A 16482-nucleotide genomic window follows, 5' to 3' on the forward strand; every position below is an offset into this window, starting at 1 on the left:
ACCACCCTGAATTTCGGACGAGAACATTATGACCAAAGACAATATTTTTAAAATGAACACTAACAATAATAATCATAGTATGAATTCAACTAAACTTACATCTATGGCCTATCATGCTATTCGCAATTCACAGAACCGACAGATGTCATATAATGAGTATCATTTAAAGTAAATTTCCTCACCATAACACGATATTTGAATAAAGACAATAGACATTATACATTCAGAAGAAAAGTAATGTTTAAGTCATTATTTTAAATGCCTAGACATATTAGAGAGTTAAATTTTCACAAAAGATAAAACTAAAAAACATGTTCGTAGTTACTTTGGGATATAAGTATTAGCTGTAATTATTTCAAAGCATGTTCCACACGGGCTGATGAATACTTAGAGCCTAGTCCACCATCACTCGTAGTACAAAGGTGCACGTGTACTCTCTCAGGTGAACATATAGTGACAGTGCGATATCATCCCTCAGTGACAACCAAGACTGCTCTTTTCACAATACGGGTAGATAAAGGTAGGTGGAGATGCAACGTATGTTTTATCATTGGGAATATTTGTGGAAGTACTAGATCGCTTAATTCTATTTTTATTGTCGGTATTTCGGAACAATATAGATGCTCGCCAAATCTCACAAGATGCGATTCTAATGAGGCCACAATGACGACTTCAGTGATTGAATTGAACGAACGGGGAAGAACAGTTATAAGTATTTATGGGTTTGGTACGTGATATATATAATTATATTTTATAAAGTTAGACAGAAAGCAGAAAGATTCCCCCATATGCGATGATGTTGATGGGTCAATCAATCAAGTGTATTTCGTAACAAGGCCTCAGGCCCACGTACAATACATGGGTTGTACATAGTGAAACATACATGATGATATCAGTGATACATTTATCTACCGTGGCCTCACTATCACCTTCGATCTTGAACTTTTTATTGTTGTTACGATGTGTATCCAGCTTCATACAGCTTGACTCCCCACATATAGGTCACCCTTAAAGTGTGACGCCGAGTGTACTTTCAAACTGTTAGGATTGTAATATACACCCTTCGGAGCAAAGCCAAAACATGCCACGCCAACCTCGTACATCGTACTGGTTAAGAATGCTGTCACAAAGCGGGGATCTCTGTTTGTTTGTTTGTTGTTTAACGCCGCACTCAGCAATATTCCAGCTGCCAGGCAGTGGTCTGTAAAGAATCTGGACCAGACAATCCAGTGATCACAGAATGAGTTTCGATCTACGCAATGAGGATACGATGACATGTGTCAACCGCGTCAGCAAGCCTGACCACCCGATCCTGTTAGTCGCATCTGAAGATAAGCATTGGTTACTGAAGATCAATTCTAACCTAGATCTTCACGGGTAGAGACAAGCATAGGTTGCTGAAGATCAATTCTAACCCGGATCTTCACAGGTCAGGTCTTATGTTGACTATCATGTCAAACATTCCTGTCTTCTCGACTGTGAATTTATACGTAAGTATTTTGCATCATGGATACGTAAATTTGCCCCCGTGCATATTGTTGACATTTGTCAACAAGGTGTTCAAATACACCCACAGAACCCACCAACAGTGTATTTTGGCATAGCCATGATACGGTTTTCTTCTATATAGTATAATTCTATATTTGACTGCAATACTAAACTGTCTCTTCTGCTTTCTTCAGATCAGAACATGAAGGCTGTGTTCGCTCTGTTACTCTTGACTATCCTCGTGGAGAGGACGACTTCCGGCAAATTACTGCTGATCATGCTGGACGGGTTCCGCTGGGACTACTTTGATCAGGGATTACAGCTTCCAGCTTTTGACAAGATATTTCATCGGGGTGTTAAAGCAAGGCGGCTGATACCGGCCTACCCCTCCGTGTCTTATCCCAATCACTACACGCTGTTAACAGGTGAGTATACACTTACCATTGCACATAGTTAACAGGTGAGTAGAAACTTACCATTATACGTAGTTAACAGGTGAGTAGACACTTACCATTGTACATAGTTAACAGGTGAGTAGACACTTACCATTATACGCAGTTAACAGGTGAGTAGACACTTACTATTATACGTAGGTGAGTAGACACTTACCATTATACGTAGTGAACAGGTGAGTAGACACTTACCATTATACGTAGTTAACAGGTGAGTAGACACTTACCATTATACGTAGTTAACAGGTGAGTAGACACTTACCATTATACGTAGTTAACAGGTGAGTAGACACTTACCATTATACATAGTTAACAGGTGAGTAGACACTTACCATTATACATAGTTAACAGGTGAGTAGACACTTACCATTATACGTAGTTAACAGGTGAGTAGACACTTACCCATAGTTAACAGGTGAGTAGACACTTACCATTATACATAGTTAAAGGTGAGTAGACACTTACATTGTGTATTATAGTTATTATACGTAGTTAACAGGTGAGTAGACACTTACCATTGTACATAGTTAACAGGTGAGTAGACACTTACCATTGTACATAGTTAACAGGTGAGTAGACACTTACTATTATACGTAGTTAACATGTGAGTAGAAACTTACCATTGTACATAGTTAACAGGTGAGTAGACACTTACCATTGTACGCAGTTAACAGGTGAGTAGACACTTACCATTATACGTAGTTAACAGGTGAGTAGAAACCACCCATTATACGATATTTACAGGTGAGCCGAAACAAACCGTTACATATTGTAACGGATAGGTCTTCTTTGGCCCACAAATTCATCTGACAAACAACTTTAGCTTAGATGAGACGCTAATCAGACAGGTAGTTTTAACCTCATCAAATGGCACCTATCACAGACGACTTTCAACTGATATGTGTTTTCACCTACAATTTCATTTCTCATATATTTAAAGAATGAATTGTGATGTTTTAAACATATATTTAAAGAATGAATTGTGATGTTTTAAACATATATTTTGCAAGTCCAGGAATGTATTTTTAAAAGTATCAATTTCCGAATTACATTCACAAGTATCGTATACGTATATCCCTATAGATATGCCTTAAACAAATCCCAATAGGTCCTTAATTAATTCGCATCATAGCAATCAATACATGATACCAAAGTAAGGCTTCCGGTTTTAATGTCATGTAATGGGAAACCTTTACAGGCCTGTACGTTGAGTCTCACGGTTTTGTTGGCAACGAATGGTATGACGTCACTGCGGAGAAATACTATTCCCCCTGGTACAAAGAGCTTACTCCCGAAGACAGATCCTTCTTGTACGCTGAATCAGAACCATTGTGGGTCAGCGCCGTCAGACAGGTCAGCACTCTCACCATCGGTTAACCAGGGTAGAATACCCACAAACTGGTGTGATAAAGACCCTGGGTCCGTCACAACTACGTTTTAAGAATGATTCGATTACCACGACGCGAAAAAAACATATACTAGTATATGAAATCTCTTCTGAAAAGTGAATCTGTACGCTGTCGAGTATAACATGAGCCTTTCTTAATTTCATGAGTAGAGATGGGGTAGCCTAGTGGTGAAAGCGGTAGCTCGTCATTCCGAAGACCCGGGTTTGAGTCCCCACATGGGAACAATGTGCGAAGCCCCTTTCTGGTATCCCCCGCCTTGATATTACTGGGATATTGCTACAAGCGGCGTAAAACCATACTCACTCACTCTTCAATTCATGAATCACTTACAAATACTGATGATTTTAAGAGTTTGCGATTGGATAACAGTTAAGGGTGAGTGAGTGAGTTTAGTTTTACGCCGCACTCAGCAATATTCCAGCTATATGGCGGCGGTCTGTAAATAAACGAGTCTGGATCAGAGAATCTAGTGATCAACAACATGAGCATCGATCTGCGGAATTGGGAACCGATAATAACAATGAAGATACAACTAGAATATGTATCAGGGTTGGGATATTGAGCAAGATACATAAACAATTAATGGGCATTGGCGATACCATGCAAAATGACAAAAAGAGTTGAAAAAGTCGGATAAGCTTTTGTGTGATGCATCAACACTCTAAATACTGAAAGGAAGGTTTCTTTATATTTTATTTAGAAGTGTGTGAAGAACCATTCATTTTGTTTTGTGATTTAACGCTGTATTCAGCAATATTCCAGTTAAATGGCGGCGGTCTGCAAATAATCAAATCTGGACCAGACAATCAAATGATCAATAACATGATAATCGATCAGGATATTTGACTTCCAATACAAGTCAGTGAGCCTGACCACCCGATCCTGCTAGTCGCCTCTTACGACAAGCAAGGGTTGCTGGAGACCAGTTCTAACCCGGTTCATCACGGGTTGAGATGAAGTATTGAGTTATATAAATAAGATACCGTATGGGCATTCACCAGCTGCTTTGCAATTGTACAAATTGTACAATTGATTGGATTTTGTTTTTACAAGAACAAGAGGGTGCACATGTTCCACTGGTTCGGATGTGAGGTGCAAATAAGAGGAATTAGACCTACGTTCTGCGCTAAGCATGACGGTCTCCCTTCCATCACTGACTTTCAGCACGACCTGGAGGAAAGCCTGCAGCTGTTTCTCAACGACAGTACAGATCTGGCAGGTAACCTCTAACCTAGTCTCCCCGTGAAGATCTGGGTTAGAATATTGATCTTCAGTAACCCATGCTTGTCGTAAGAGGCGACTAACGGGATCGGGTGGTCAGGCTCGCTGACTGGGTTGACACATGTCATCGTATCCCAATTGCGTATATCGATGCTCGTGCTGTTGATCACTGGATTGTCTGGTCCAGACTCGATTATTTACAGACCGCCGCCATATAGCTGGAATATTGCTGAGTGCGGCGTAAAACTAAACTCACTCACTCACTCACTCTAACCTAGTCTGTCTCATGGTCTCAGAACCGCACTATTTTGCCTTTCGCCCCGCCCAAACTGCAGTTCTAAAGCCTTAAATTTAGCAAGTCTAGATTTCCTCAGGTTCAGGGTCTGTTATCATCTGCAAGAAAACTAACTTCAGGAGTCGGGTTACAGAGTAAACATATCGCACTGTCATAGCTGGCTTGATCAGCATCTTGACCAGTGACCAGGGTTCTCTGCCTACATTTTTAATGTCAGCTCTTAATTAATAAGGTCAGCGTGAAGCAAAAAGCTAGTGAGGTTACGACCATTGTATAATTCTTGGTCTGATTGCATGGGATTCTAACTTATTCAATCGCTAATGGCACCAATATAAATCTCCATTTTGACCATGTCACTACTCCCATGAACATTTTCATCTTTAAGAGATGTAATGAGAGATCCATGCGAGAGTTGCCATGTGTTTCACTGTCAATGATACGCTGTCATCTGAAAAGAAGTATAACTATATCCTCTCCGTACAGAGTTAAAAGTGGACATCGATTGTTTACAGGGATTTTATAGAACGCAGCATTCCACCACTGTATATAATCGAGTCTGGACCAGACAATCCAGTGACTAACGTTATGAGCATCGACCTACACTGGGATTGCATTAACTAGCATTCAGCACTAACTCATTTCTACAACAAGGGCCGGTGGGGTAGCCTAGTGGTTAAAGCGTTGGCTCGTCACGCCGAAGACCCGGGTTCGATTCCCCACATGAGCACAATGTGTGAAGCCCATTTCTGGTGTCCCCCGCCGTGATATTGCTGGAATATTGTTAAAAGCGGCGTAAAACTAAACTCAGTCAGTCAGTCAGTCTATAACAAACTTCCCAACCGCCCCTCTCATGCAGTGTTTCTGCTGTTTAGTGGTCTACCACGAGAAGATAGACGACCATGCACACAGATATGGACTCAATTCAAGCAATTTGATTTCGGCAATTCTGGAAGTAGACGAAGAATTTTCCCGACTGCTTACAAAATTCGCCCAAACTGGATTGGAAGACCATGTTGATGTAATGGTATTCTCTGACCATGGAATGACCAGCATATCCCCGTCACATGTCGTCAACGTGAGTGACGTCATGCCGACGTCATGTGTCGACGCCATTGTCAATGGATATGGTTCTCATGTGTACATTTGGTCAGAAGTTGATTGTTTACAAAAGGTGAGTACGCCCAAGTAACAATCGATGTTGACTGGACTGGAACATTTTCTGGACACAAGCCTTAAAAACATTCAGAAAATCTCGTTAGGAGCCGCTATTTAAATTCGACAATCGGCTATTCCAATACATTAATTATTGTTTCCGTAAACCGTTTAATTTAAATGTGGTAATATATCTGTTGATCCATTCGTCACCACTCGCCTCTTTCCGTAACCTCCAATGCTTGTCCCGGAATAGCACGAGCTGGTCACGAATGGCTTGTCCCGGAATAGTACGAGTTGGTCACGAATGCTGTTGATCCTGTTTCCGAAAAGAATGACCCCGCAGTGATATTGCTGGAATATTGCTAAAAGCGGCGTAAAACTAAACTCACTCGCTCGAAAGGAATGTTGATCTTTATCATGATAAAAACACTAATACCCGTAGTTCCTATCGAGCTATGATATTGTTTTAAAGTAATCATGTTCTCTAGAACATGGTAAAAGATATATTCATAATGTTCTCTCGCTAGAGTGTAGCTATTCCTGCAAAAAATAGTTCTCACACTATAATATCGCGTTCAAAGACCGTCGCAATAATGGCAACCTGAAGCTTCTCCGTATTATATATTATTAGTGACAGTGGTTCTGAAAGTAGTACTAATGTTCATTTGAACAACACATATCTAATTATAATATACTAACCAAAAGAAGTAACAATAAAATTCAATCTTTCATAGCATGACCACAGTAAAAATATAAAATTTGGTATTTCTTTTGTTTTAGTAGTTTAGCTCTGTTCTCGTCTTGATTTGGTGTTCAGATGTGACGACAGGAATCCTACTATTTCTTTTTATCAAAATGTCTTAAGTTTTTAAACGAAGATATGACATGCTAATGGCCTCGACTTGGGGGAAGCTGTTTAATATCTACTGAACACTACGTAGGTATACGACGTCTTGAAAGACTACAGTCCTCACTTCAAAGCGTACCTGAAGGACGATATCCCCGACAGATGGCGCTTCAAACATCACAAACGTATCCCACCATTGATACTAGTTCCAGATATGGGATGGTACATTGACACGGTAAGTACTTCTGGCTTCTAAGAGTTAATTCAGATTTAATCAAATTAATTATCAAATGCAGCAATACTTAAGACACAAGATTGCGAATACGTTTTCTGCCCTTGACAGTTGATGCTTAACATGAATATATTATCAGACAATAAGACATATATTGTATGTACACCCTTAGAAATACTTCTCTTGAGTCAACCATTGCGTTTACGTCATAAACAATGGAGGACGTACGGTCGTATCATGTTCAACAATGAGGCAATTTATCGCCATTGCCTCCCTGACCAATCAACATTCAGAATGCCGAATGTACTTGTTTACACACCGGAAAGCTCGATCTTGCAAGGTTTATTCATTCTTGATATGAGTGGTATCTTCACAGCTTTTGGACCAAGTAAGTTTTGTTTCACATTTACTTGTTACATCGTTTTAACATATTTCAGTTGTCAAGTTAAAACGTAAGAATAAACCAAATCATGAATACGTTCAATATCTATACTCAGTTTTGAATGCTTGTAGGCTTTGTCCCTGGTGTTACTGCAGACAAGTTTCAGCCGAACTTTGGCTTCTTCAACTATGATACCGGTCCAATAAAGCAGAACTTCACAACGTAGACCTGTACCAGATCATGTGTCACATTCTGGATATTGAGCCTCGTTCTCACAACGGCACGTGGTCACGTGTTCGTCACATGATCAAGAACGTTTCCGGTTATCCACTGCTGTCTTCCGCTATACCTACGGCAGTTGCATGTATACTGGTAGCTCTGTGTTATTGTTGTATCGCCGGTAATCCACATTAACGACAACTTGCACTATCCACTGCTTGTGCTTGCTTTTGGGGAGCATTTCCAAACACTTACTTATCAAGAAAACAATAGCAATTTACTCTTTGCGTTGGTAACCTCAAGTTACATGTTGATAAGGCCTGCTTTCAATTAATAACGTTTCCTGAAAATCCATATTCTTGGTTTTACTAATGGTCTATTTTGTTGCGTTAATTGACCAATCAATGCTCGGTCATCTCTTACGTATCACGAGAACAATAGCAATTTACTCTTTGCGTTGGTAAACTCAAATTACATGTTGATAAGGCCTGCTTTCAATAAATAACGCTTCCTGAAAATCCATATTCTTGGTTTTACTAATGGTCTATTTTGTTGCGTTAATTGACCAATCAATGCTCGGTCATCTCTTACGTGTCAGGAAAACAATAGCAATTTACTCTTTGCGTTCGTAAACTTAACTTACATGTTGATTCGGCTTGCTTTCAATGAATAACGCTTCCTGGAAGTCAATATTCTTGGTTTTACGATGGTTTATTTTGTTGCGTTAATTGAACGATCAATGCTCGGTCATCCCTGGATTTTAATAAAACTATCAATGCTTCATAAATGTCCATGTCCCGATGACAATATTTCAATGACTTGTTTGTGTGTTTCTGGTTGTTACTCACAGCTTACAATTCAATATTCCAGCTGTGTGTATTCCAGACAATCCATTGATTGACATCATGAGCATCGATCTGCACAAACGAAATACGACATTGTTATGAGGATGTGTTTTTGTTGATTATAATGTCACATTAATTCACTTTTAGTTGTTATGGGTCACAAATGTTTAAAGCGCCGAGTGTGGATTTGAACTCACACCTTGAACTTGGGCTGTGTATTTTCACCTGTTAAAAGTGGGCTGGGAGTTACCTCCCCTTTATTTTGCTTCCGGTCGGATTGTGGAAGCTGTGAATAATTTCTAGATGGTTGTAGTCACTAGAATTCACTGTTACAATTCACTAGAACCGTATAATAGGGACATAAGGGATGATAGATGAGATGTAGAGGGGGACTACTTTGGATTTACGCTCATCTGTCTGCTAACATCGACGTTTCAAGACCTACCACTCTAAATAGGCCTCGTCTACATTGAACTTCATCAGTTGTCAACAATCTTCAATCAATACATCTGTTTTAAGGGGAATATCCAAACTTTGGTGAGTTAATATTTTAGATTTGTGACCCAATATTTTAGATGTGTGATCCAATAGTATTGTATTAGAAATCTGTACTGTCATTCATTGTAACCTTGATATATGTAATTGAATATTATAGACTCGTCTGTGTTTTATTTTGCTGGTTTAAAGGGGGACTCACAAGCATTTTATCTCAGTAATTTCTAAACCGTAACAACATGCATAAACTGACCACCCGAATGTGTTTGTAGCCAGTTAAAAGCTGCCTGGTTTGAGCTGCTGAAGACCAGTTCTTACCCACAAGGGAATTCACGGTTATGCCATGAAAATTTGAAAACAGTTAACAATCGTGCTACACAAGGTGTTCTGCGCAACTACTATATAGGTCAAAAGGCAATTGTCTACAAGCATATAATTTTGTTGAAAATGACAACAGTAAATTTTGTGGCTGAAACACATTTTTAGAAAGAATGGATTGAAATTAATTAATCAACTTTTTGTTATCGTGGGATTAGAGCGTTCGTTCCCGAGTCACAAACGGGACGGCTGTTATGCGTATCGGGGAACAAAGGGAAACTGCTCTAAACTTAAGACTTGATTTGGGGAACCTAAACCTGTAAGACTTTGATTTGGGGAATTACTCATGCATCTCACACCCTGTCAACAACTCAATAGGTCTGATTTCAGTGGCTTTTCTAGGGTTGGCTTGAAATTGGGACTCACGCTTTTATTACTCATGTGACGTGCACTGCTGCGGCTGCACACCAAACTGGTTTTATAGTGCTAGCTCATTTCGACCATTTAATTTAACACAATAGGTCTGATTACCCAGTGGCATTTCTGAGTAGGGAATATGTATTTATGCTTTGGTATGACGCGTTCGGGGACTTGGCCAAATCCTCCCGGCAGCCTTAGACAACGGTATCCCAAGATATGTATTTTGGACATGGCCAAATCTGCGGTCCTTGAGGTTGAAAGCACTGCCTCAGCGCTGAACAATGTTGAGAACTCTGTCAGATCGTCAATCGAGACGAAAACTACCTATAAGCCTGCTGGTAAAAACGTTACTGTTACTTCTCCATGTCTATGGTTAATAGGGACACAGTCTGGTGTCCTGTAACTGTATCCTCAACTTTCAACTGCACACTGGAAGAATTGCTATAGACTTGAACAAAGTACCGCCTCGTGGGTCTGGTTCGTAGAGCGTCTGTCGGGAGGGTGGGTGATCAGTAGTTCTCTAGTGCTCAATATCACGAATTTGTCAAAAACAATGATCCCTTGGACGACGGAAGCGCATGTAAAATATAACCATTCTGCTTATCTACAATGGTAGGTAGGAACGTTCCCTCCGAAAGGTGTCACCTTAGTGCGTTAACAATATACAATTATAGTGGCTTTTCTGACAACCCGATGGTTTTACGCCACTTTTAGCTATATCCCTGCAGTATCACGGCGGGGGAAACCAGAAATGGGCTTTACACATTGTATCCATGTGGGGAATCGAACCCGGGTCTTCAGCGTGACGAGCAATCGGTTTAACGACTAGGCTATCCTGAGCAACCGTTCGAACACAAAATGCATTGGAGAACCACTCTGATGAAGACCTCTCGATTAGCCTCTAGTCCAGACAGCAGTGTATACTCCTGAAAGACTCCTTGACACTCACCAAGTCTGAGCGCACTGAAAAAGCGCCAGTAGATAACGGCTTCCGACACTATTCAAACTCTGCAACAACGTTGTGCAGTTCAGTGCAGTCGGTGCGTTCAACCCACATTTTGGCAGCACTTCACTGAAGAGGCGGTGGGGTAGCCCAGTGGTTAAATCGTTCGCTCGCCATGATTCCCAACATGGGTACAATGTGTGAAGCTCATTTCATGTGTCTTCCGCTGCGAAATTGCTGGAATACTGCTAAAAGGTAAAACCATACCAACTAACTGCAAAAAAAAATACATATCCTAATATGATAAGTAAAATGTACAATAGACGCCATCTTCTCGATCTTAAATGTACAAGGGAATTACATATGAAATGGTTCCGGTGTTAAGAGGTGTATTTATTGTTATTATTTGCCCATTTTGGGCGTCTTTTAATGCACACAGTTAATGGCACACAGTTACAGACATTTATCTGTGAAACTGGCGCCCTTTTATAATCAGTAAAGCTTGACAAACCATGTGTTTAAATTTCACCAGGAAATGAAGCTAAAAAACAAAGTTTGCCTTTGAAAAAGATATACCGACGCGCTGCACTGTGTTGATTAAGGATGATTATCTTTAAACACAGCGATGTTTTGCTGATAACACGTTGGTTCTGTGGGGAGGCATTAACAGCACGAAAACCAAGTCAAATCGGAAATATACACATGGAAAAAAGTATCGCAACAACCCTTTTTTTCATACTATCAATAGCTTACCATTAGCCACAGCAAACGAACTTATCCAGACCTCAAGTTAGCTTACTTTGTGATAAACTGTCCGCCAAGGAATGCTTAAATGACGAAAAAGAACAAGTTTTGTCAGAGACGCATGCATGTCAAATTGGCTCATTTTATAGTAGTGATACCTATGGTCGTATGACGTTAACAAGTGCGACCATTTTCAAGATTCGGGCTTACAATCCTCAACAAAACCCAAAGTATTAATAACCAAGCACAATGCCAATATCTGGTGTAACATCCGCCAACTGCAATAACATACAGACACACATAATTATGATATGAATATACATGGCTATATGGGGGTTAAAAATCATAGTTTTTGCGATATGTTTTTCTATGCATATACATGTACATATGTTCCCAGTATAAACTGTTCCATAGCATTAATTCCCCTGAGAAAGACAATGCGAGGAATTTTAGGAACAGATACCCTTTTGACAGTAATCCCAAACACTGACTTAGATGGTCAAGAAGTGCACAAACGGATGTGAATGAGGATCATAAAGGCGAATAAGGATATGACACAGGTGAATAAGGAGATGACACAGTCGAATAAGGAGATGACACAGGCGAATAAGGAGATGACGAAGGTGAATGAGGAGATGGCAATGTTGACAAAAGAGAATGGGTAAAATGCCAATGTTGACAAAGGTGAATGGGGAAATGACAATGGTCACAAAGGTGAATGGTGAGTGAGTGAGTTAGTTTACGCCGCACGCCAGCACTCAGCAATATGGCAGCGGTCTGTAAATAATCGAGTCTGGACCAGACAATCCAGTGATCAACAACATGAGCATCGATCTACGCAATTGGGACCGATGACATGTGTCAACCAAGTTAGCGAGGCTGACCACCCGATCCCGTTAGTCGCCTCATACGACAAGTATGGTTTACTGAATATCAATATTCTAACCCGGACCTTCACGGGTCAAAGGTGAATGGGGAGATGACAAATGTGACAAAGGTGAATGGAGAAAGACAAAGGTGAATGGAGAAAGACAAAGGTGAATGAGGAGATGAAAAACCTGAATGAGATGAGAAAGGTGCAATGTGGATATGATAAAGGTGGACTGACTGAGTTTGGTTTCACGCCGCTTTTAGCAATATTCCAGCAACATCACGGCGGGGGACACCAGAAATGGGCTTCACACATTGTACCCATGTGGGTATTCGAACCCGGGTCTACGGCGTCACGAGCCAACGCTTTAACCATTAGGCTACCCCACCGCCCTGATCAAGGTGGAAGAGTAGATGAGAAAGGTGAATGGGGAAATGACAAAGGTGAATAGAGAAAGACAAAGGTGAATGGGGAAATGACAAAGGGGAAAAAGGGATGCCTCACAATATCAACATATAAATATTGCCGAACTACGTTTCTAACCATCACAGTCGTGTGTGTGAGCATGTGCGTGTGTGTGTGTGTGCGTGTGTGTGTGTGTGTAACAAATCCATAGACAGATGTCAAAAGAAGACAAATTCGTCTGTAGTTAGTGGATATCTTTCCATATGTACAACAGAACACTGCTGAACCTCACCGATGTGCGTCAGTCTTCATTCTACTGCCCCTGACGTATCCGAAATTATCGCGTTTCGCAACATTATGTCAACCATTCTGTAAATACTTAACTTGCTGTAATATCTAATGAATGTCAATCTGTCAGTTGAAACGTGTCACTCGGATGAGCACTTCATTATTCATGGCTTCGAGCGTGACAGTAATGGACAACTGAATTACCAACATGAATGTATCGCCACACATTCATGACACACGGAAGTGATATCACCAGACGAAATATTTCCCCTTTTCAACAAGCGGTAATTGGCAAACTTCGCTCAGTGATTACTCTCTGTCGTCCCGAGGTCATGTGTCATGGTGACTTGTCAAGAGAAATCGTGAAAAATTTGCCGAGCGATCCATTCGGACTTGGGCGAGTCGATTACAACTCTCAGGTAGTTTAGCTTAAGTGTTTCTTTGCATTCTTTCGCCCAGTGACACAAAACAGCCCGTGTTAGCTTAGTTCACTTTGACCCAAATAAAATACGGAAATTGAACACTCCGTATTGAATCACAATAGATCAAAACGAATTGAATGCACTGAATTGTGTACCGAATCCAACGGAAACGCCCCTATATGCACAGTCGTCCGGCACACGCCAGTGGTATATGGTACAGCATAGAGGCAGTATATTTACACAGTGGGAGTCACGGACTGTGTGATACGTATCAGAGCCCTCCATCAGCCATGAAACATCTTACTGCGAAAGAGAAGAAGGTGTACACGGATGTTTTTAATGATGTTGATGTTAACGGCGATGGGTGCATATGCAAATCGGAGATCGGGCAATTGTGTGTGAAGTTGGGGTTTGTTTTCGACGATTCACAAGTCGAGGTAAGACTTGTCTGTTTACCTTCATGACAACGATACTGCAGTAGAGCATGTCTAAGCATTTGCTGTTACTGTTTCAGTACAAGACCAAGAGGTAATTTCTAAACACAATTACGAGACCAGGGGTGTCTCAGATTTTGGGCGGTGGGGTAGCCTAGTGGTTAAAGCGTTGGCTCGTCACGCCGAAGACCCGGGTTCGATTCCCCACATGGGTACAATGTGTGAAGCCCATTTCTGGTGTCCCCCGCCGTGATATTGCTGGAATATTGCTAAACTTGGCGTAAAACCAAACTCACTCACTCACTCACTATTATACAATAGATTTTGTATTTTGGTGGTGCCAGAAAGCTTCGATGCTGGTTCGACCTGTTCGTCACGATTATTTTGCAAAGTTTGTCTGCACCATCCCCGAGTTCGTGGACTTAATGAGGCGGTGGGGTAGCCTAGTTGTTAAAATGTTTGCTCGTCACGCCGAATACCCGGGTTCTATTCCTCACATGGGAACAATGTGTGACGCCCATATCTGGTGTCCCCCGCCATGATATTGCTGGAATATGGTTAAAAGCGACGTAAAACCATACTCACTGACTCTAAGTTGGAGTTATAGGCGTGACATGGTATGATCACTGGCGGTTCAGAAGGGTCCTCGAACCCCACCCCACCCCCTTTGAAAATGAAATCCACACTGAAGATTTTTTTGCGTTGTCAGGGTTTCGAACCCTGAACAACCCCACCCACCCCTTTCAAAATTCCTGGATCCGCCCATGTATGATGGAGTCTACAAATGAGATGCCTGCATTGACTAATGATTTGATATATACCTATATTTCCAGCAACTATTTACTGAGCTTGACAAGGACAACAGTGGTACAGTGACATTAGACGAGTTCCTGTCTGTCATGCAGCCAATCAAGAAAGAGAAAAAAAGGTACGAAAATTTGCAATTTCACGTCCTATCATCCTCGTGGGGCGGTGGGGTAGCCTAATGGTCAAAGTGTTCGCTCGTCACGTCAAAGGCCCAGGTTCGATTCCCAACATGGGTACAATGCGTGAAGTCCATTTCTGGTGTTCCCCGCCGTGATATTGCTGGAATTTTGCTAAAAGCGGCGTAAACCCCAACTCACTCACTCACTGTCATCCTCGTTTATCGGGTATATTGTATTTTCAATATGTTATGATATATATAACCTCGACAAATTAGACATAATAGCTTCGTTCGGAGGACGGTTGGAATGACAATACGCCACGAATAGCCGTCCAAATGTGACCCCGTGTTGGTTGGTTCCTTCATTATTCAAATCTATTTGAGTGAGTGAGTTTAGTTTTACGCCGCACTCATTGATGACCGTGTCTGTGAGCAGTTCGGGAGAGCGGTGTGGTAACCTAGAACCGGATACGATTCCCCAGATTGGGAAATATTGCTAAAAGCGACGTAAAACTCACTCACACACTTGTAAACTCTTTACAGATGTGCTACAATCAGGCGAATGTTTAAAAAGGCAGACATCAACAAAGATGGCTTCCTTACTGCAGACGAACTCCAGGTTGCTTTGTCGTCCGCTGCGGATGAGGGTGTGGAGCCACTTCCCATGAGCGAAGTGCAACGTCTCATCAGCTCCATCGACACCAACGGCGACGGTAAACTCAACTATGAAGAGTTTCTGCTGCTACTCAAGCCTGTTGCAACATCGTCATGACACAGACGTCAGCTCGGTGTTAAATCGCTACCTGTATTTAATATATAAACTGCTTGTTTTTTGTAAACTTTGTCATGTTGTATATTAATACCGGCGGTGTGGCAGCCCAGTAGCTAACACGTGGTCGCTCGTCACGCCGAAAAATCAGGTTCCTTTCGCCTCATTAATATAACATGTGAAGTCCATTTCTGGTGTTCCCCGCCGTGTTATTGCTGTAATTTTGCTAAAATGCGGCGAAAAACCATAGCTACTCATTAGTGAGTGAGTGAGTTTAGTTTTACGCCGCACTCAGCAATATTCCAGCTATATGGCAGCGGTCTGTAAATAATCGAGTCTGGACCAGACAATCCAGTGATCAACAGCATGAGCATCGATCTGCGCAGTTGGGAACCGATGACACGTGTCAATCAAGTCAGCGAGCCTGACCACCCGATCCCGTTAGTCGCCTCTTACGACAAGCGTGGGTTACTGAAGATCAATATTCTAACCCGGACCTTCACGGGTAAGCTACTAATTAACGGATATGTACCCCAAGGGAGTAATGCATCATGATGATAATAATATTGTACGAAATTGAAGATCAGAAGCTAACAAATTACCTGACATGGTTTGTTAGCTCTCTTTTTTTTTAACGCCTCACTGGGCAGTGAACCCGTGGAGATCCGGGCTAGAATTGGTCATCAGTACCCCATGCTTGTCATAAGAGGCGACTAACGGGATCCGATGGTCATGCTCGCTGAACTGGTTGACACATGTCATCGGTTCCCCATTGCGTAGAACGATGTTCATGATGTTGATCACTGGGTTACCTTGTCGATTATTTACAGACCACCGCCATGTAGCTGGAATATTGTTGAGTGCGACGTTCAATAACAATCAGTTAATCAGTCGACAGTGTAA

The 16482-nt window shown here is 41.4% G+C and overlaps 2 protein-coding genes across 2 annotated transcripts; both read left to right on the forward strand.

Moving 5' to 3' along the window:
- The first annotated feature begins 447 nt into the window (after positions 1-447).
- Positions 448-8511, forward strand: LOC124266783 (glycerophosphocholine cholinephosphodiesterase ENPP6-like). Its single transcript, XM_046701618.1, has 7 exons — positions 448-520; positions 1683-1913; positions 3139-3293; positions 4403-4568; positions 5738-6036; positions 6962-7102; positions 7648-8511. Exons 2-7 carry the CDS (start codon positions 1691-1693, stop codon positions 7705-7707), a joined length of 1044 nt encoding a protein of 347 aa, XP_046557574.1. The 5' UTR covers positions 448-520; positions 1683-1690; the 3' UTR covers positions 7708-8511.
- Positions 8512-13479: 4968 nt separating this feature from the next.
- On the forward strand, positions 13480-15649 carry LOC124266948 (calmodulin-like protein 3). The gene is made up of 3 exons (XM_046701830.1): positions 13480-13888; positions 14719-14813; positions 15354-15649. Exons 1-3 carry the CDS (start codon positions 13631-13633, stop codon positions 15580-15582), a joined length of 582 nt encoding a protein of 193 aa, XP_046557786.1. The 5' UTR covers positions 13480-13630; the 3' UTR covers positions 15583-15649.
- Positions 15650-16482: the final 833 nt, after the last annotated feature.

Source organism: Haliotis rubra, unplaced genomic scaffold, assembly GCF_003918875.1.
Source record: "Haliotis rubra isolate DU_JTF1 unplaced genomic scaffold, ASM391887v1 Scf1, whole genome shotgun sequence".
Classification (NCBI taxonomy): Eukaryota; Metazoa; Mollusca; class Gastropoda; order Lepetellida; family Haliotidae; genus Haliotis; species Haliotis rubra.

What these genes read in the sequence shown, in the direction of transcription:
- LOC124266783 (XM_046701618.1), top strand. Translation starts at nt 1,691, where the DNA reads ATGAAGGCTGTGTTCGCTCTGTTACTCTTGACTATCCTCGTGGAGAGG. An exon ending in AAGTTGATTGTTTACAAAAG is followed by an intron (nt 6,037 to 6,961) that starts GTGAGTACGCCC and finishes AACACTACGTAG; the next exon opens with GTATACGACGTCTTGAAAGA. An exon ending in TGGGATGGTACATTGACACG is followed by an intron (nt 7,103 to 7,647) that starts GTAAGTACTTCT and finishes GACAAGTTTCAG; the next exon opens with CCGAACTTTGGCTTCTTCAA.
- LOC124266948 (XM_046701830.1), top strand. Translation starts at nt 13,631, where the DNA reads ATGCACAGTCGTCCGGCACACGCCAGTGGTATATGGTACAGCATAGAG. An exon ending in TCGACGATTCACAAGTCGAG is followed by an intron (nt 13,889 to 14,718) that starts GTAAGACTTGTC and finishes CTATATTTCCAG; the next exon opens with CAACTATTTACTGAGCTTGA. An exon ending in ATCAAGAAAGAGAAAAAAAG is followed by an intron (nt 14,814 to 15,353) that starts GTACGAAAATTT and finishes AACTCTTTACAG; the next exon opens with ATGTGCTACAATCAGGCGAA.